General features: G+C 43.0%; 1 protein-coding gene across 1 annotated transcript; it reads right to left on the bottom strand.

Moving 5' to 3' along the window:
* Positions 1–8,554: 8,554 nt before the first annotated feature.
* On the bottom strand, positions 8,555–13,472 carry GPR83 (G protein-coupled receptor 83). The gene is made up of 4 exons (XM_065423273.1): positions 13,086–13,472; positions 11,832–11,957; positions 10,022–10,155; positions 8,555–9,179 (listed from the first exon to the last, which is right to left on the bottom strand). Exons 1-4 carry the CDS (start codon positions 13,470–13,472, stop codon positions 8,555–8,557), a joined length of 1,272 nt encoding a protein of 423 aa, XP_065279345.1.
* Positions 13,473–21,747: the final 8,275 nt, after the last annotated feature.

The following is a 21,747-nucleotide window of genomic DNA, read 5'->3' as shown; positions in this document are numbered from 1 at the left end:
TTGGGCCAGACAAAGAGTTAGAAAGACTCTATAGCCTAGTGATTAGGGCACTCAACTAAGTGGTGGCTGTAACCCTAAGCAGCCCTCAATGCCCACTGACAAAGGGTTCTCTGCAATGTCACAGCAACTCCTGTTAAGCCTGACAAACTCACTGCACCTAACATATTGCTGTCAGGGTATTTATAAAGAATGTCATGCAAGGTGTCGAATGAAAATTTATGTTGTACTGGTCATCATAGGCATTGTGTGATGTGTGTAGGTATGTTAATTTAAAAGTGGTAGGTGTATACTGGAAATGTTTAAAACCATGTAACCAAACCGGATTGACAAACAAGTCTGCCCCAGACAAAGCAATGTTGAGTTACTTGTCTGACTAGGTACCCATTGTGAATCAAGTACTGTAAAACCAACACAAAGGATGCAGCATTTGCATTTTAAGTCAACAGGAAAAGCAAGTTTTCAGGAGAATGAGAAAACAGCATGGTGCCAGCACACTGGAGCACAAACAACAGAGGGAAAAAGCTGTATCTGGGGACACACTTCAAAAGAATACGTGTCAAAGGGTTACTGGACTATATGAAGGGGAGAGAATCCCTTTGTTATCCATCGCCGAGGGAATAAAGAGGTCAGCACTTTTTGCATCTATGAATGGTGGATCCCCAACCACGTGGGTTGGTGATGCAGAGAAGTGGCTGTAGACTGCAGACAAAGCTTGGAGTATGCTAAGGTTCTATGTAGTCTCTTAGACATATATTATACTTTTGTTTTATTGGTAACCACTTCTGTCACTTACATCTCTGTTCTTTCTTAATAAACTTATTCTTGCTTTATTATAAATTCATCTCAGGGCTGTCACATTAAAATAAGGTGTGACCACACAGCTGAACCAACAGGCTGGTGAGTACACTGTCTCTTTGGAGACAGCAGACTTGGTCATTGCTGTGAGTGTCCCGTGACAGGGGCCATATGTTGCAGAGAGATACTTCTGGAAAGTTTGGGAACTGAAGTACACCCAGGGTTAACCTGCAAGGCAAAGTTAGCACTGGTGGAGTCCGTTTGGCTAACAGGGAGCTGTCACACAGGTTAGCACCACCAAATCCCTCTTTTGCTGCAATTGCAGATCCCTGTTCAAACCCCTTCTCTGACTCAGGAGGAAGGGGGACTTGAACCAGCAGTCTCCCACATCCTATCCACTACGCTGAAAATTATAAGGAAGGGCTGCCAACTTCTCCTCTCCCCCACAGCTGATCTGCGTGAACTTGTCTGAGGGGCCCAATCCCCATAGGCATGCTCAGAGGCTGTGGCTTAGACAGCCACAACCTATCTTCCCTGGTTTGTGACTCACTCTGGGGCTTAGGTGGGAGATAGGCATCCAGACACCGGGCATGAGGCAGTAGTGCACATGATCAGGCAGGAGATAGGCACCCAGGTACCTGGAGTGAGGTTGCCATGCATCAGCCTAGAGGGAAAAAAGTAGGTGCTGAGTGAGTTTAGTGTCTATAGGGTTAGGATGCAGCTGAGCAGGAGTTTTGCGGATCACAGTGGTGCCTAAAAACTGGACTTAGGCACCTATGTACCTTCGTGGATCCCACCCTAACAGAAACTCTTTTATACCTTCCTTTTAATGACACAGCTAGGATGGTTTGGGAGAACATTGTCGACAAGCTCTATTCCTTTGTTTTGACTATAGCAATGACACAGATGTATTTGTAACTTTGACCTATTACTGAGAAACACTGTAGTCTCTGTGCATTGGCTCAGTATGGGCCAATTATTCCACATCCTGATACCATTTTTATTGTATCTTAACTGAGGCTCATCTGGCATTTGAAAAGAACATTTGATTAGTCAAGGTGCTTAGACATACGTGTGTTCTTTATCTTTGGTAGTAACTTGACTGAATGGTTGCATAGAAAATAATACTGAGAAAATGAAAGATGTAGCAGATCTATCAAAAAAGGGAAGATCCCAGGATCAGAGGATACCAGGGCCCACATGAAGCTAGAGATAAATTGGTATAATTTAAGAAAATTAGGAAGCTATGTCTGAGCAACGTTAAAGTGCTCATTATAGAAAGACATCAGGGATACTCATGGAAAAACTTTACATACCAGCTTTACTTTACTTTTTATTGAATTATGTAGAGTAAGTGGGAGAGATTGAGGCTGGGGAAAATGCAGCTGGCCCAACATTTTCAAGAGAAAGTAGTGATTTTTGGATGCTTCCGTTTTTGTTTGCTCACCCTAAGACACCTTAAAGGGCCGATTTTTTTTTAAGAAGTGCTGAGCACCCGCCTTCGGAAAGTCAGGCCCTGAGTGTCTCGGGTTGGGTGGCTCAAAATCAGTCACTTGAAAGCGTTGGCAGAGTGACTAAGACAATTAATCCACGTGCTTATTATTAAAGACTTGCCTGTCCTTTACAAGGTCTCACTCTTCAGAAGAAGGCAGCATCCTTAGCACAGCACCAGTCGTGTCTTTCACTAACAACTCAGCCATTACTTCTCCCATTTTAACATTTGCTGCTTTTATCCATTGAAATGAACAAATTTTCACTCCTGGTTTAGATTAACTTTTGCACTTTTTAAACAAAAAGCCAGACAGGCACTAGGGAGACCTTTCAAAGACTACTATTTTTTCCCTTGGAGAGCATTCAGACTAGAGCGAGCTGCCACTCACAACCCGCTTCCACCAGTCGCTACCACAGGCTTTGATCCTTTGTTCTCTGTATAATTCTGTATGGAGATGAACAAAACTCTCAGGATATAGGTTTTAAGATAGGGAATGAATATACACATTAGGAGCAAGAGCAGCTGGATTCTGGAGCTATAACTTAATTTTCAGTGGTCCAGAATCCAAAAGAACATTTTGTGAGGAACTTGAGAAGGAAGAAATTAGGGTTATCAGGAGAGAGAACTCCTCTTTTAAATACAATAGTACATACTGAAAACTACATGAAAGAATTAATGTTGCAAGTCAAGCACTCAAAAGTTAAGACATGCCTGAATTAAAGTTGCCTGTGCATCCTTAATTTAGCTCCTTTGCCCATTATGATACAGTCTTTAATTACATGATCACATATTCTTTTTCCACATGGGCCCTCCTCCATTCAGTGCACAGGATGAACAGTGCTCACTTAATGGTCAGCTATTCAGTATTTGTCTTCCTTGTGGTTCAATGTGTGGCCATGGGCCTTATTTAGTGCACACTATTCAAAGTGTGCTCTGAAGACAGAATAAGTTCCTTATGGGCTTTTCTATGGGGCTCGTCACTCTAGTATCTGAATGCTTCACAAACATGAATGAATTTATTTTCACAACATCCTTGTGAGATGAGATGGTTGTGACCCAGGGATGCCCTTGATGACAACAGGCAGAGGACACAGGGGGTGCCTAGGGTTTTACAGGGAGCCCTTGAGTCAGATATATGCATACCCAGGGTGGCACTTGAGGTCTTTACTGAGAGCTCATAGCCCACCAGTCATCATAATCATTGCAAAGTGTATGTATGGATAATATTTCAGGAGATATGTATTTATACTAAAAATTTTGTTCTTAAAGTCCTGGCTTTTGAGAGATTGTGAAATCTAAAAGAAAGGAAATCTACAGGAATTAAAAAACAGCTGGGGGAGGAGGGGAAGGTGTCCTGTTTATGAATAAAGGCAAAAGATTGTTCTAGTAACTCTTGGAGTACAAAGTGACACATGGAATCCTTCACCGAGGAGGCAAACTGACTGTGTGCTTGTCTCGTAAAAAGAGGGTCACGAGTAGCCTGGCTGTAAAGCTCTGCAAAGTTTTTGGGTGAGCAATACTCTACTAGACATGAGAGTACCCTTTAATTAGGTCTAGGCTCTAGAATGTGTGTTATGATTTTATTTTATATGTAACCGTTTGTTTCCGGTGCTTCTACTTGAATCTGCTTTGTTAAATAAACTTTGATTTGATTATAGTGAAATCAAGTATATGTGCTCTGAGGTAAGTGGAGCAGTGATCTGAGTTGCCCTGATTCTTTGGAGGCAGCAAATCTGTGAATACTGCAAGTATCCAGTGGACCAGGGGCTGGACACTCCAGGGAGATGCTCAAAGGGCTCAAACTAATCTATAGACTGACATCAGGGCCTGTGGAGGACTGCAGTGCTTGGGTTGCCTATGGCCAGTGGAGTCAGGGTGCACACCCACTGCAGGCACAGACAATGCTTCTCCACACTAAGGGCAGTTGGTAGCGAGGTGCCTCACAGCTTGGGTACCCCCAGGAAGTGTCACAATGATATTATCCATATTTTACAACTGGGGGAATTGAGGCACAGAGACTGAGGTCAAAAGTATCTGCTAATTTTAAGTGCCCATTTTGAGACACCTAGGATCATTATATAGCATGTCATATGTTCAAAGCACAGCTCCAGTTAAGTTCACTTACAGCTGTGAGTGCTCAGCATTTCTGCAAATCATACCCTATGGTCTCAAGCCAGACATCCAGAAAATGAGGAACATGCAGTTAGGGACCTTCTGTAAAAAGTTGCCTATCATCACCTAGGAACTCTGTGGTGCAGGCAGGAATAGAATCCAATTCTCCAGGATAGCAATGAATTGCATTTTCCATGAGACCATCCATTCTGTACCGGCAATCCCCTGCCTCATTCATTATACACCTTCCAACTTCTACAACGAATGATGAAAAGGTCCGTCAGACAAGCCTCCCACATTACACAATGCTGATTCATCCCAGAGCAGATCATTCATGGGCCCGGAATGGAAGAAGGGTCTCGTGTTTCCAGCATTATACATTATGAATCATTAATCTCTGCACTTGGATAAAACTGGCTAAATAAAAACATGTTACCCTGGTGGTGGAACATAGAAAGAGCAATTGTTCAGAAAGCACACTTTGTATAGTGACAGCTAGCTTTATTTTCCTGTCAAGGAGTAAACACAACCTCCAATCTTCCTACTGCTTTATACTCTGCCTTTTTAGGGGAAAGCAGCTTCAGAGACTAGAAGGTCATGTATACTAGAGGTATTAATGTCACTTTTTTTTTTCCCTCCTTGTTCATCTCATCCTACCATTGCCTCTCTGAAAAGTAAACTATCGCTGTCATCTTTGCCGCTTGTGAGATGTTAGGTGATAATTTTAGATCACTAGTGTTAATGTCACAATTAAATTAAGCACCTAGAACTTAATTAAGTAATTACCTTCATGTATTATCAAATATATAGATTTCGGCAAAATTACTCCAATTCAAGGCTTAAAGTTTTGGCAGAGCTTGGGAAATTTTCTGTGAAACAAATTCCATTGATTTACTTCATGATGGATTGAGATATTAAGATTAGTCCGCCTCAGTTTTTCCCTTTTGCTTCTATTTTCACTTATCTAGATAACAAATAAAAAAAGAGTGCTAGGAAAAAACATCAGATTCTGAAAATGATAGCAGGATATTTTTCTTTAGCACTAATGCATATTTGTCTGAAGTCAATAAAGAGTATTTCAGTGATGTTTCTTTTCATGCACTAACCTGGACTTGTTTTACAGATTATTTAATGTCAGTGGCCAGTCTCCTCTTGAGGTGCAGGAGAAGGTTAATTATTACATAACTAGTTCAAAAAAATACCATGTTAACAAAGTGCTGAAAGATTTCTTATTGGCAATATGCTATCAAATGCATTTCTTCCTCTTTAAGGTCTCAGTCTTGCAAGGATGTGCTTGGGCAGGCATCCTCTGGCCTCTGTCAGCCTACGTACTATATGCTCTTTATCATAAATTTTAATGAATGGGGGGCAGATACTCAGCCACTGGAAATCAATGGAACAATGCTGAGTTACACCAGCTGAGGATCTGACCCATGGGCTATGTTTGTGGGTAAAAAAAAACCCCACAACTGATTTTTTTCGGTCACATTCTTGCTATAAACTCAAATGTCAAAAGGTTCATTTCCCCCCGAAGATCTATTGTTCGAGTGGGGAGGTAATGGCACCAGGCCCTGAGAATTACTTTCCTGCGACTCGCATAGGGGGGGAGGGGTTAGGGGTCGAGAGGGTTGCTCAGATATTTGGGGGAGGGGTGTAGAAGCAGCTGACTCTACAGATCAGTGACATGCTGACTCTTAGGACCTTAACAAGAGAGTAACAGAGTAAAGCCTGATTCTGAGAGAGAGCTGGATAATGCCTTGAGAAGGAAAGCCCTAAGAGACCAGGGTGTGTGACATTCCCTCTGTTTAACACAGTGGTGCGTATACAGTGATAGGCTAGCTGACAAATGTTGCATACATTTTATTTTCTGTAAGTATACAGCCATGAAAAACTTGCACAAGTCAAAGGCGCTAGAAACTGGTACAGGACATCAGTTACAACTGGTTTCTCTTTCCATTCATGTTATTTTCATTTAAAAAACAGTCTTCTCTCTCCTTTTACTGTTAGCTGCTGAGTGTTTCATGTAGAACGGGGCACCTTTGGATAGTAATACACTGATAATGGCCAGCTGATTTCCACACCATGAACACACAGGTAAACATCACCGTCCACGATACGGCTTCTGGAGGCTCTGGAGTTTCCTTGCTTGGTATCATACATCTGTCCTGCTATTTTAAAGCAGATAGTTTGTGTGTATATGATTCCAAAGAGGTAATGTATACAGCATTTTAGAAGAGAACATATATAGTCCCTCGGTCTCTGAACTGAGAACAGCTATACAATTGCATTACAGAGCAAGAGAGCAATGCTAAATTCTAGAGGTAAGTTGCAGGATTTTTTAGCTATTATGTGATGTGATGCAGAGATACTCTGGTAAATAAGATTCTAAACCAAATACAAATTGGTTTGTAAACATTACTGTTCTAAATGAGCTTGTACAGTACTTTCAATGCACTAAGAAATGATTTCCTGATTTTAATTCTCTGACCATAAGAACTTCCTAAATATTCTTTCATTTAACTAGATTTCCTTAAAAAAATTCCTGGCAAAATTCGCTGAACTGTCAGCCAGAAGTCCAAAGTCATCCTTTGTTTGTTTGTTTATGTATTTTAAAAAGTACAGTTTCTTCCATCAGTGTGCCTCAACCCTGCCTTACAGAAAGCATCTATCGGGGTAATAGGCCAGTTCCATTTTTCCATGTCCATCCAACCTATGGCATCTCTGATGATAATTTGGGTGATAGCGCTTGTGACGCAGACACTTATTCACTTGGAAATGGACTGAGACCAAACCATATATCACACAGGCCAATGAAGAGCCATTACCAGGTGTAAGGTCGTGTACTAACCACATGTAGCGCTCCCTTGTGTCAGAGTGCAACACTGCAAGGGAGCCTCATCCCCAGCACCGCTGCTTGGCCCTCTGTATTGGTCCTCTCCTCACCAGGTCTTCCATGGCTTGGCCCTCCGGCCAAGTCACCTAAGTTCAGTCTCCTTCAGGGGTAATGAAAGGTCCAAGCTAAACACCCAAATAATAATTCTTCTATCCCTCTAAGGCTGCACTGAAGCATCCTCACAGGCCTTCCCTCTGAGGCACCCTCACAAGAGCTTAATCTGCCTCTGCAGTGGGGCTTGCGTGCCCCGTCCTCAAGGCTGGTAGGGAAACTGAGGCCCACCCAGGGGACCGTATTAAGTGGTTGGCTTTGCTGCTTCAGATATGCTGCTGTTTCCCTGGGCCACTTCCTATCTCTAAATCCCCCTTAGGCTGCTTTCCTACAGCCTCTGCTTAACCCGGCCTCCGTTTGGCGCTCAGGCTTCTGGCTTCTCCCGCAGGGACTTTGGCAGCTTCCCCTAGGGATCTCCCTGCTCCTTGTAGCTGTAGCTTAGGGCTTTCCCCGATGAGCCGGTGCTGCTCCCTGTGAGTTCTGCCTACCTGCAGGAGAGTCTTGCCTTCTCTGCAACCTCTCCCTCCTTGGCTGTACAGTCTTCTCCTAACCCTTTCACGGCTGGGGTCAGGAATTAGTTACTATATCACCATCAGCGGGGGATGGCTGCTAGGTCATAGGCAAGGTTGAGCTTGGCTTGCCTTAAAGAGCCAGCCACCTGTGACCCATGGTAAAAGCTTTCTGATACTGCTAAATTGGGCTGGATTTAGCGCCATAACGGTGAAATTGTCTCTTCACCAATCCCATGTTCACTACAAGACATTTTTAACACTGAGACTCAATGTACTTAGATAATGGTTTCAGTGTTTTGGTTCTAGCTCAACAACGGGCAACACACACACAAACCTCCTAGGAAAAAGGACCGGACTGGACAGCATTACCGATGGATAACAATACACATAGAGTTCTTTGCTAGCCGCCAGTTCAAAATCAGTCTGACAATTAAAAGGGTTTTTTCCCCCTTCTCAAGGGCTTTGCTGTCTGTCTTCTCTTTGGAGGCTGTATAGATATACTACCAGTCTGCATTAAAGAGATAACTCTTGCTGATAGGAATGCATTGGGTTCTCTGCACAAACAGCACGCACATTGGTGTGTGCACCCTAGTGAAGTAGTCAAGGATTCCTGTGTCTCTTCATCACACTCGTCAGCTTTCACCAAATCCACCTGCAATCCTGGTGCATACTCCACGTGCTCCCATTTTATTGCATCATTCAACTCACAGCTACTATAGGTTCAACTGAAGTGATGTCTGTCTTCCCTGACTGGAGATTGGAGGTTGATGGAAGGACATGGGAGACCTGAGACCTCTTGAAGTTGCTGTTTTCTGGCCAGGCTACTCTGTAGGATGGAACCGTGGATGGAAGCCTGTGCTCTTTTGGGCTAGGTGGTTTTTTGCACATGTTGAGCAAAGACTTCAGTTCCAGTCTGAAATGTTCATTGAGCCAGCAGTAAATGAAGGGGTTATAACAGGTGCTGCTCATTGCAAACCAGTGAAAAGCAAAGTACAGGGCATTGTTGGTACGAATAGTTTGGCTGGAAAGGAGGACGACGTAGCAGTTCAAAGGAAACCAGCAAACAGCAAAGAGGATAACCACCACCATCAGCATCTTAATGGTCTTTTTCTTCTTCCTCCGAAGGGCGAAGTACTGCTCCGTGGTCACATCCCCAATGGCATTGCGCAGCCAGAGTTTCTTGGCCACTCTCAGGTAGGCAGCAGAGATGATTAAAAGGGGCAGAACGTAGAGCAAAATGAACGTTGTTAAGTCTAGATACTTCCAGAAGAGGTCAGCTGGTTCAGGGAAATCTGGGAGACACAGGCATCGGGTGACATCTTCACTGCAGATAAAAGGACTGATCACAATGAATGAACAAACATGCCTGGGTATCACAGTAAGGGAGAGAAAGACAAGACTCCTGTCATACAACCAAAGAGCCAGATCCTCAACTGGTGCAAATTCACATCATTCCATTGACTTCAGCAGAGCTATGCTAATTTACACCAATTGAGGGAGCGGTGCATAGCGTAGCTTACAAGAAATGTGATCAGAATAATTTCTCACCACATGCATGAGATTATGATCTTCTTACGAAACTAATTAATTGCAACCTCTAATTACCAGCTGCACAAAATTAAGTTCTTAGGAGTGAAGCGAAACTCTCTCTGCCTTTCAATGAACTTCTGTATGTAAACGGTAATAAAAAATCTATCACCTTTATGACCCGTTCCATCAGCAAAACACTTCACAAAATTAATTAACCCTCACAACAGAGGGTGACAGGTAGGTATTATTATCTTTATTCTACAGAAGAGGAACTAAGACAGAGAGGTTGAGTCACTTGCCCAGGGAGTCAGTGTTAGAGCTGGGGTTAGATAAGAACCAATTAGGGCCTCATTTCCAGTCCTGGCCTCAATCAATGGGCCAGATCTCTAGCTGGTGTAAACTGCCAATTTATGCCAATTACGTATCTGGCCTGATGCATCTGACACGCTGTGTTGTTGATGAATAATACTAAAAGAGTAGCCATTGTGAAAGGTATCGATGTGCACTATGGACCAGATCCTCAGCTGGTGTAAATTGACATGGCTTCCTTGTCTTCAGTGAGGCTACACTTGCGTGTCCCTGCTGGGGATCTGGCCCCATATTTTTCTGCAGAACAAAAGCAGGGATCAGCCTTACCTGTATTCAAAAGTGAATAGTTTTTGATAAATAGCATGTGGGAGGGAGAAACACGTTGCCATAATCCAGATGACAGAGATGTAGACCATGCCTTTTGCAGTGGATATGCGAGGTTTCAGAGGATGCATTATAACCTGTTTGGAATAAACAAACACGTGGCCTGATGACATTTTAATAATTATGCAATTTTCCTCACATTATCTCCCACTCTTAAATACAGCAGTAATCACGGCAATTTAATGAGCAAACGCTGCATGGGAGATGCCTGCATTCAACTTCTATTGACTTCAGGTTACAGAACCAGAAAGTGAACTTGACTCTGAATGAAAGCTGAACTGAAGTAATTATCTTTCACAGTCCAAGCTGAGAGAAATGGATAAAGTAAGGCCCTGATCCTGCTACTGCAGCTGCGAAGGTGAACTTCTGCACCCACATGGAGATGGGTTGACTTCAGTGGGCTCCTGGGCAGACACAAAGTTCTGCCCTTGCACATCAGTTTGCAGGTTGGGCCTAATTCAACAATATAAAAAAAAGGCAGGGATGGAGGCTTTTAAAATGCTTTCAATGTTTGTATTCGACAGCATCAGTGACACAAAGAAAGGTGGGTTTCCAGTATCATTACAGCCAAATGGTTTTCCGACAAAAAATGCATTTTCTGAAATTTCCTGTTGGGAAAATTGAAATGAAAGCGCCCAAGCTCCCAGGTTCCCCACTCCCAGGCTGGTGGGCTCCCCAGCACCCTGCCCCAGGATCCCAGGGCTTCCAAGCTGGCCAACTCCTTGGCTCCTCAGCAGCCCCTCTGGTATGGAGCTTGCGACCAGGCTCCCTGCTCGCCCAGGCTCCGGGGGCTTTCAGCGTGCTAGGCAGGCTGCTGTGGCATCTGGATTGGACATTATTGAAAAATTCCATGTGGGTGATTCTGCAATGGAATGGATGGAGAACGCTCCTCTCCCAGCACATCTTGCATATCCTGCCTTGTGTGCCAGTTCAGAACACACATTTTTTTGGAAATGCAAAATTTTCCCTGGGATAGAAATTCCAGGTCCTGCCCAGAGCTAAATATACTATTTAAATTAGTGTCCCCTGTAAATCATTTGACAGCTCTGCTTCTTGTGTGAATTTAGCATATTAAGTTAAGGTCTGAAGATGCAGCATGTACCTGCATTTAGAATAATACATAATATTTTGTAAAGTGCTTTGAGATCCTTGGCTGAAGGAGTACAAGCAGTTCATTCAGCTTCACGCTCCCTCTCTGAGGCAGGTATTACTACCAACGTATTAGAGATGCAGAGAGGTTTGTGCAAAAGCCAATGGCTGACCCGGGAACAGAACCTAGGACTCCAGACTGCCAGCGCACCCCCTAGCCCAGTGGTTTTGTACTGGTGACCCCTTTCACACAGCAAGCCTCTGAGTGCGACTCCCCCCCTTATAAATTAAAAACACTTTTTATATATTAAACACCATTATAAATGCTGGAGGCAATGTGGGGTTTGGAGTGGAGGCTGACAGCTTGCGACCCCTCCCCCCGGAATAACCTTGTGACCCCCTGAGGGGTCCCGACCCCTGGTTTGAGAACCCCTGCTCTAGCCCCTAAATTGTACTTATTCCTCCTCTTTAAGTGATACCAGAGAGCTGATCAGAAAAAATATACACCACCACCTTGGCAATTCTTACACAGAGTGCCCTGTGCTAAACTCCTTAGGGTCTGAGTCTGAGGTGTTCAGAAAATGGATTTTAATTTCTTATTTTAAAATAAGGGAATGCTCCAGCATTTTCAATTCATGGCCATTTAGCTTAAGAGAACTCTCACCTGGTGTCTGTCCACTGCGATTGCTGTGAGAGTCAAAGCAGAGACATGGAGGGAGCAGTATTGTGCAAATCTACTGATGTGACACATCCCCTTCCCGAATATCCATGTGCTGTTCACAAACCGAGCCTAGGAACAGTCCAGCAGGGAATATATTTAGCTTTCTACGTGCATCATTTGGGTACTTTTCACATGCCTGACATTCGACTCATTGTGCCATTGTCAGCACACTATGAGCTGCTCTTGTGGTCATTATTTGGCTTCCATCCCAAAAGGATTATTAAAAATCTACAGGTCACAAACAGGCTAACACATCACTCCTTTCTTTTATCTAATCTCTGTCTCCTTTGATTTATTGGCTGATTACTGAAGCCTGCAATAGGACATTAAATAGAGTCAAGACTTTTGGGGAGGTGATCCAGAAATGCCACTTTACTGACCAGGCAATATGCACCAGCTAGTATGGTGGAGCAACTTCTAATGCATTTGTTTGACTTCCTTCAGAATATTTTCCTCCTTACCCAAAGAACTGCCAACAAGTCAGTTCCCCTCACCCAACCATCCCTGCTGGATACATGGATACTCCTGCATTCCTGATCTGGATACAATGCAAGTATCTCTTTTCACCAGATCATGTAACATGATGCTGATCATTAACCATTTTTTTTAAATAAGGGAGATTCATGGTATTACATTGGAAGCTCCTCAGGGGAGGGAAAATAACTAAATACTAAAATTGTGAAACTACAACCCTATTATGCTTACTAGTTTAGTGCCAACAATGTCCTTGGGCATAAACCATAGGTGCAATTTTAATTATTATTACATTTCTAACTGGATCATAGAAATTAGAAAAGGAAAAGACCTGTTAAATCTTCCAAAAAGTAATGTCTCCACCCCTACAGACATTTAAAACTAGTCTGGAAAGATTACTAGCAAGTGTATCATAGAACTATCTTGCATTAGCAGAGGATAAACTGAGAATATAACTCCATATAACAGGATAAAGAAAAAAAGTCATTAAATTAACTCTAATGCTTTAACATGACTGGAAGTCCAAATTGCAGCCTCGCATTTACTACTGTGTCATTTGTCATTCCAGTGAGTGCAAGTAACAACAATCAGAGGCAAACTCCACACACTAAGCTATTTCTGTTAAGGGAAGAAAAGGCAAATGATACATTTTCCATTACAGATGCTCATAATATACAGAAAAGAAGCAGAGCAAGAGGGAACAGACTTCTGTCAGGTTCTTACCAAAGTAAAGGGAGTATTGAGCAGCGTTATCATTATGTCTGCTACAGCTAGATTCACAATAAACAGGCTGGTAGCGGAGTGCATCCTTTTATTTTTGATGATGACGTGACAGACCAGGACATTCCCAAAGAGCGAGAACACTATGATGAAGGAGTATGCCACAATGAGCAGGGCTTTCACTGTAAGATTTTGAGACTCTGCCCCATATCTTCTCCTGCCCACAAAGCTCTGCCAGTCAGCAAGTGTGTAGTTATTCCAGGAAAAAAAACTGGAGATGTTGGGTATTTCAAAAGATCCTTCAAAACTTCTGTTGATGGGAAGCTTTGCTGATCTCTCAAAGGCATTAGCTAAGTATGGGAGAGAGAGCCATATATAATGAGTAACCATTTCTGAAACGCTGCTTCTTTCTTCAGATTCAGAAATAGCTCATCTATGAAACAATACTGTGTGTCCAGTCAAGGGGAGGCTTGACGAGCTGTCGGTTGCTTTCCGTAGCACAATCTTCATAACTGTGAACACAATGCAGAAATGATCAGCCAACACAACAGCAGGTGATCCTGACCAGTGCTGTGGCTATGCAGATCTGACACTCAGTCAGTGTAGACTTCTCTTTCAGCCCTTTTATATCTCCCGTCTCAGGCAGGCTGCTAGCAAGAATCTCCGCCCATTGGATGCTTAATATTACTGCTACTCTGATGTGCTCACTTTGTACATTTGCACTCCTCCTGGGTTTTACTCCATGCCTCCCACTTCTCCTCAGAGATCATTACATCTGTACTATATAAGAAAAAGAAAATCTATCTGGTTTCACCTGAGCATCCTTTTCTCCCGTCAGCACCCTGATCTGCAGCAGCAGCTTCTTGTCAATTCTGTTCTGTTTATAAACCAACACAATGTCTGGTAGCTGTGCTGCATTCTAAGAGAGATTCCAATGTAAAAATACAATTTTAAATGTATTTTGGGCTCATTTCAGCCTTGTTTACAGCACCACTACATTGACTAGAGCTAGTAGTAATGAGGTACAGAATAGAAAATGAATAACAGAGTTAGACTAGTTCACTCTATTCAAATGTTTTCCCCCTCCTTGTAAGCTAAAAGGTTATGTGGCTTATAACTGGCTATTGTTCAGCCTCTCATTAAAAATACCCAACAGTCTATGTATTAAAGGTCACTTTTTATTATGTTAGTGTTTTTCTCGAGATGTTTTTCTCGCAGGCAAAACAAAGCTAATCTTCCTATCGGCAGCTACTTTCCCCTCCTGGCCAATAGAATAAAAAGAAAATGTTTTTAAAAGCTAGATCTTACATTGTGTATTTCGTATTTTATACATACACGGTATGTCATGCATGTCTAGCTGCTGGGAGAATTGATGTGCATCTTCATATCATAGAGCCAGTGGGTGTGTGTTGCCTTATATATTAAAAATGCATACACTTGGACTCAGATTGAGATGGAAATAGGAGACAGACTTGTTGAAAGTCTCTGGGTAAGGATAAAAGGGGTAAAAAACAAGGGTGATGTCATGATAGGGGTCTACTACAGACCACCTAACCAGGAAGAAGAGATGGATGAGGCTTCTTTTAAACAGCTAACAAAATCATCCAAAGCACAGGACCTGGTGATGATGGGGGACTTCAACTACCCAGACATCTGTTGGGAAAATAACACAGCAGGGCACAGATTATCCAATAAGTTCTTGGAATGTATTGGAGACCATTTTTTATTTCAGAAGGTGGAGACAGCTACCGGGGAGAGGCTGTTCTAGAGTTGATTTTGACAAATAAGGAGGAACTGGTTGAGAATTTGAAAGTGGAAGGCAGCTTGGGTGAAAGTGATCATGAAATGATAGAGTTCCTGATTCTAAGGAATGGTAGGAGGGAGAACAGCAAAATAAAGACAATGGATTTCAAGAAGGCAGTCTTTAGCAAACTCAGGGAGTTGGTAGGTAAGATCCCAGGGAAGCAAGTCTAAGGGGGAAAACAGTTCAAGAGAGTTGGCAGTTTTTCAAAGAGACATTATTAAGGGCACAAGAGAAAACTATCCCACTGTGTAGGAAAGATAGGAAGTATGGCAAGAGACCATCTTGGCTTAACCAGGAGATCTTCAATGATCTAAAAATCAAAAAAAGAGTCCTACAAAAAGTGAAAACTAGGTCAAATTACAAAGGATGAATATAAACAAATAACACAAGTATGTAGGGACAAAATTAGAAAGGCCAAGGCACAAAACGAGATCAAACTAGTTAGAGACATAAAGAGTAACAAGAAAACATTCTACAAATACATTAGAAGCAAGAGGAAGACCAAGGACAGGGTAAGCCCATTACTCAATGAGGGAGGAAAAAACAAAGCAGAAAATGTGGAAATGGCAGAGGTGCTTAATGACTTCTTTGTTTCACTTTTCACCAAGAAGGTTGGTGGTGATTGGACGTCTAACATAGTGAATACCAGTGAAAATGAGGTTGGATCAGATGAGGCTAAAATAGGGAAAGAACAAGTTAAAAATTACTTGGACAAATCAGATGTCTTCAAGTCATCAGGGACTGATGAACTGCATCCTAGAATACTCAAGGAGCTGGCTGAGGAGATATCTGAGCCATTAGCGATTATCTTTGAAAAGTCATGGAAGACGGGAGAGATTCCAGAAGACTGGAAAAGGGCAAATATAGTGCCCATCTATAAAAAGGGAAATAAGGACAACCCAGGGAATTACAGACCAGTCAGCTTACTTTCTGTACCCACAGCTTAACTTCAGTACCCAGAAAGATAATGGAGCAAATAATTAAGCAATCAATTTGCAAACATCTAGAAGATAATAAGGTGATAAGTAGCAGTCAGCATGGATTTGTCAAGAAAAAAACATGTCAAAACAACCTGACAGCTTCTTTGACAGGGTAACAAGCCTTGTGGATAGGGGAAAAGCGGTAGACGTGGTATATCTTGATTTTAGTAAAGCTTTTGATACTGTCCCGCATGACCTTCTCATAAATAAACTAGGGAAATGCAACCTAGATGGAGCTACTATAAGGTGGGTGCAAAACTGGTTGGAAAATGGTTCCCAGAGAGTAGTTACAGTGGTTCAGAGTCACGCTGGAAGGGCATAATGACTGGGATCCCGCAGGGATCAGTTCTGGGTCCAGATCTGTTCAATATCTTCATCAATGATTTAGATAATGGCATAGAGAGTACACTTATAAAGTTTGCGGACGATACCAAGCTGGTAGGGGTTCCAAGTGCTTTGGAGGATAGGATTAAAATTCAAAATGATCTGGACAAACTGGAGAAATGGTCTGAAGTAAATAGGATGAAATTCAATAAGGACAAATGCAAAGTACTCCACTTAGGAAGTAAAAATCAGTTACACACATACAAAATGGGAAATGACTGCCTAGGAAGGAGTACTGCGGAAAGGGATCTGGGGGTCGTAGTGGACCACAAGCTAAATATGAGTCAACAGTGTAACGCTGTTGCAAAAAAAGGCGAACATCATTCTGGGATGTATTAGCAGGAGTGTTGTAAGCAAGACACGAGAAGTAATTCTTCTGCTCTACTCTGCTCTATTAGGCCTCAACTGAAGTATTGTGTCCAGTTCTGGGTGTCACATTTCAGGAAATATGTGGCCAAATTGGAGAGAGTCCAGAGAAGAGCAACAAAAATGATTAAAGGTCTAGAAAACATGACCTATGACAGAAGATTGAAAAAATTGGGTTTGTTTAGTCTGGAAAAGAGAAGACTGAGAGGGGACATGATAACAGTTTTCAAGAATGTAAAAGGTTGTTACAAGGGGAGGAAGAAAAATTGTTTCTTAGCCTCTGAGGATAGGACAAGAAGCAATGAGCTTAAATTGCAGCAAGGGAGGTTTAGGTTGGACATTAGGAAAAACTTACTAACTGTCAGGGTGGTTAAGCACTGGAATAGATTGCCTAGGGAGGTTGTGGAATCTCCATGATTGTTTTAAGAGCAGGTTAGACAAACACCTGTCAGGAATGGTCTAGATAATTAGTCCTGCCACAAGTGCAGGGGACTGGACTAGATGACCTCTCGAGCTCCCTTTCAGTTCTATGATCTACGATTTTATGTGTGCGTAATATACATATTAAATGAGGTACTCCCCACCCTGAGGGCTATATTCTTCCTATTAGTCCATCGCACTTGACTTAAAGGTTAATGTCTGTGTGTTTGTCCATTGTGCCAATCTCTGCTGGGGAAGACCCAGTACAAACAAGAAATGCTGGTGTAATATAATATTATTTATATTACAGTAGTTGCTACGGGCCCCAATCAGGACTGGGTCTCAATATGCTAGACCAGGCGTAGGCAACCTACGGCACGCGTGCCAAAGGCAGCACGCGAGCTGATTTTCAGTGGCACTCACACTGCCCGGGTCCTGGCCACCAGTACAGGGGGCTCTGCATTTTAATTTAATTTTAAATGAAGCTTCTTAAACATTTTAAAAACCTTATTTACTTTACATATAACAATAGTTTAGTTATATATTATAGACTTATAGAAAGAGACCTTCTAAAAACGTTAAAATGTATTAGTGGCACACAAAACCTTAAATTAGAGTGAATAAATGAAGACTCGGCACACCACTTCTGAAAGGTTGCCAACCCGTGCTAGACCTTATACAAACATTTATTAGAAGCTTTTGTAAACTTTTTGGGGTAATTTAGGTTAATAGCCTCATTAGTGCCTCTGAAGAAGTGGGTTTTTTACCCACGATAGCTTATGCCCAAATAAATCTGTTAGTCTTTAAGGTGCCCCTGGACTCCTCGTTGTATTAGTGCATCTAGTACTCCCACCATCATCCCACAGTGCACTAGGTACTCCTAAGGTGAACTATCCGGTCCACTTTCTGCACTCTGCTTCAGAGGGCATTAGCGTGCCAGAAGCCACTTATCTGTATAGATCAGTGGTTCTCAACCTATTTACCATTGTGGGCTGCATCCAATACTACTTGTATGGCCCTGAGGATGTCACATGGGCCGCAGCTTGTGCTGATTGGGCTGTAAGTGGCGTGCGGGCTGCAGGTTGAGAACCACTGGTATAGATAGTGCTAGACTCTCTATGGAGCTCATTTGCATGCTACTTTGCCAGTTTTAATTTCTTCCACAGATGACAGAAGTGATTAACTCCTTTAGCAGCAAGCATGTCTCAGAGGAAGCTTTCTAATGAATGTGATACCAGCTGGCCAGAGTGCAGTCCATGGTAACCATCTGGGGCAAAGAGAAAATCTAGTTGTAGCTGATTCAGAATGTTCTTGTCCATGACTGAGCATCCAAGCACTTTCTCAAGCCTGTTGTGATACCGTTACAAGCAACTAAACATCAAGGCCCTATAACTGAGATACCCTTCAAAATGCATTTAGAGGAAAATTTCTAATAAAGTTTTCTTTGTAATGATTCACAAACAAAACTGGACTTTGAATGAAAAAGGGCTTTGAAAACCCATGTGTAGTGGGGTGGCTACCCTGCCCCTAAAATAGAAGGGGTTAAAAGCAGCCCTGAAGAGGGCTGTGTTTGGGGATGGCTGATTGGTGAAGCAGCCGCAGCAGGCCCAGCTGGCCTGTATAAAAAGGCTGTGAGCCAGCGGCCTATGGGAAGTCTCTCTCCAGGCTGGGAGAGAGCAGGGCCTGGCTGCCTGCAGAAAGGGTACTGGAAGTGAAGCAGGGCTGGGGAAAGGCCAGAGGAGCAGGGGAGCGCCAGGCTGGCAACTCCCCAGGCTGCAGGGCCTGGTCCAAGGCCCAGAGAGGTACTGGGAGGCAGAGGAAGGCAGCAGGTCCAAACCCCCTTGCCTATGATGAATGGCTTTTACACTGCAGTCTGCCCCAATGAGTGGGGGCTAGATGGTGACTGGCAGTAGCCCATGACTGAGGCAAGGTGGGGATAGAGGGTTGGGGGTTCCCCTGGGGGGGGGGGAGACCCTGAGACTGTGGAGATATTGCCAGGGGGCAGCACTCCAAAGACAAGAGGGACATGGAGGCCAGCGGCAGCAGGACAACAGCCTGCAGACGGTGTGCTGTGTTGGAAAGAGCTAATTCCCTGAGACGACCAGCAGGAGGTGCTGCGGGGTGAGTCCCGCACCGTTTACAGCATGTCTAAAGAAGATACGATATGCTGACATTAAAGAATCATTGTGTTTTCCATAACATTCCTCCCTCCATAGGTTAAGGGGCAGGATAATACACGCATACTGAATATGATAATATAACCACGAAGGATTGCTAAACGGTAAGATTGCGAGCTTTGTGAGTTATAATTTAATAACTTGTAATTATGGATAATGAACAAGTCTAGATGAGAACACTTAAGCCATAGCCTTGCTGGCATAAGTTGGTGTTGCCAATTCTTCTTTTACAGTGTATTGCTGATCTGCTTAAAATTATGCTGTTGCTGACAAAACAAAGATAATATGTCATGCTGGAAGTTTTGTAACAACAAGCCTTTTACTGGGAAAACCCAGGGGCAGGGTAACACAGAACGACATGCTATAAAATGTACCTAAACAGCCACACACACAAAAAAAAGGGGGGGGGGGTAGAAGTTGGATAAATTGAAGATTGTGGTTACATAAAACCAAAAGGGTTGATGTGCTAAAAGGCAATTGGAGAACAATTATGTGATCTATAATATAGAAATGTATAGAAGAATTGGAGAAACACCAGAGGGAACATAAGAACGGTCATACTGGGTCAAAACAAAGGTACATCTAGCCCAGTATCCTGACTTCTGACAGTGACCAATGCCAGCTGCGCCAGAGGGAATGAACAGAACAGGTAATTATCAAGTGATCCATCCCCTGTCACCCATTCCCAGCTTCTGGCAAACAGAGGCTAGGGACACTATCCCTGTCCATCCTAGCTAATAGCCATTGATGGACCTATCCTCCATGAACTTATCTAGCTCTTTTTTGAACCTAGTCTTGGCCTTCACAACATCCTCTGCCAAGGAGTTCCACAGGCTGACTGTGCATTGTGTGAAAAAATACTTCCTTTTGTTTGTTTTAAATCTGCTGAAAAGTCCCAGTCCTATTAATCTCTCCTCATATAGCAGCCATTCCATACCCCTAATCATTTTTGTTGCCCTTTTCTGAACCTTTTCCAATTCTAATACATCTTTTTTGATATGGGGAGACCACCTCTGCACACAGTATCCAAGATGTGGACATACCATGGATTTATATAGAGGTAATATATTTTCTGTCTTATTATCTATCCCTTTCTTAATGATTCCCAACATTCTGTTTGCTTTTTTCACTGCCGCTGCACATTGAGTGGATGTTTTCGGAGAACTATCCACAATGACTCCAAGATCTCTTTCTTGAGTGGTAACAGCTAATTTAGACCCCATCATTTTATATGTATAGTTGGAATTATGTTTTCCAATGTGCATTACTTTGGGAAACTGAAGGATGGGAGTGAAGGACCAGACCTGGAGATTAGAGGAGACAATGAACATCTGAAAGGTGGAAGTACTTCCCAGTGCCTTGGAATGTGGCAACTTGGGCCGCTGTCAATTCCATCTTGTCTGCTGTTATCTGGCACAAATGCATGTTCAGATATTATGAGTGACAATAATTCTGTCTGAAATTGTATAAAGGCAAAAATTGATTAAGCCTAAATTGGGTGGAGTTGTGATTTAGTTTTCCACTTTAACCCGGAACAAGCCAGATGCCCCTTGATCTGGCAGAGTCAGGAAAACATCAAGAGTCTTAAAGGTCCAATATAAGGTGGCCCAGATCAGTAGGCAGAATATTGGCTCGTGCTCTTCCATGTGGCTCAATGTGCTGCTGGACAGTATGATGGCTTCCTTTACTGTGATAGTCAGGGAGGATAGTGGCATCAGTCCTGTGGCCCAAGCAGACAATAGGGTGAGGAGTCATACTTGGACCTGCATGACAATTTGCTGTGATTGCAGGATGTTTGGGGAATTCTGAGATCATAAGAGGACAGTTATGGCAGCTCAGGAAAGGGAGGAAGAGCTGCTTTCTACAACAGGTACCTTTATTTTAATATATACTAAAAGGACTGATGTTGCAGGCTCAGGGATGTGTTCTAACAAATGCCATAAGTGTTGTTAAATAGGCAATTTTAGGGGGAAGTAGCTCAGTTTCCTTCCTGCCTCCCCATTCGTCTGCACATCCGCCATCCCCGCATGCTTCCCATCTCCACATTCCCCTGCACATGCATGCTGACTTCTCTCATACCCCACCACGTTCCCCAGCATACAATCCCTATTTCCTCTCACCTGCACACCCCGTCCAGTTTCATTAAAAAGGAAGAAGAGCTTTACCGTTTCTACCCATTTGAAAGTATGACCCACAGTATCCCTGGAACGCCAGTTACAGTCTTAATGAAGCCAGTTGTAAAAGACATGAACTTCACTGAAGTGTTCATTTACCTTGATGACTTGATTGTATCTGGAAAGATCCTGGCAGAGCAGGACGCCCAACTTTTAAAGGTCTTGAACTATTTAATCAGTCAGATTAAACTATTTATTCAGCGAGGACTTCAGCTGCCTTGACCATGGGGTGCTGTTCCAGGAAGGACTGCTAAGCAGAGATGGGGTCCACCTATCGAGGAACGGGAAGAGCGTATTTAGATACAGACTGGCTAACCTAGTGAGGAGGGATTTAAACTAGGGACAGGTGACAAAAGCTCT

Source organism: Emys orbicularis, chromosome 1, assembly GCF_028017835.1.
Source record: "Emys orbicularis isolate rEmyOrb1 chromosome 1, rEmyOrb1.hap1, whole genome shotgun sequence".
In the NCBI taxonomy this organism is placed as follows: Eukaryota; Metazoa; Chordata; order Testudines; family Emydidae; genus Emys; species Emys orbicularis.
This window is presented reverse-complemented; position numbering and strand designations above follow the sequence as displayed.

Coding starts and splice junctions, on each gene's coding strand:
- GPR83 (XM_065423273.1), bottom strand. CDS start 13,472: ATGGTTACTCATTATATATGGCTCTCTCTCCCATACTTAGCTAATGCC. Junction 11,958..13,085: donor TCAATACTCCCTTTACTTTG/GTAAGAACCTGA, acceptor GACTGTTCCTAG/GCTCGGTTTGTGAACAGCAC. Junction 9,180..10,021: donor CTATTCACTTTTGAATACAG/GTAAGGCTGATC, acceptor TTTTATCTGCAG/TGAAGATGTCACCCGATGCC.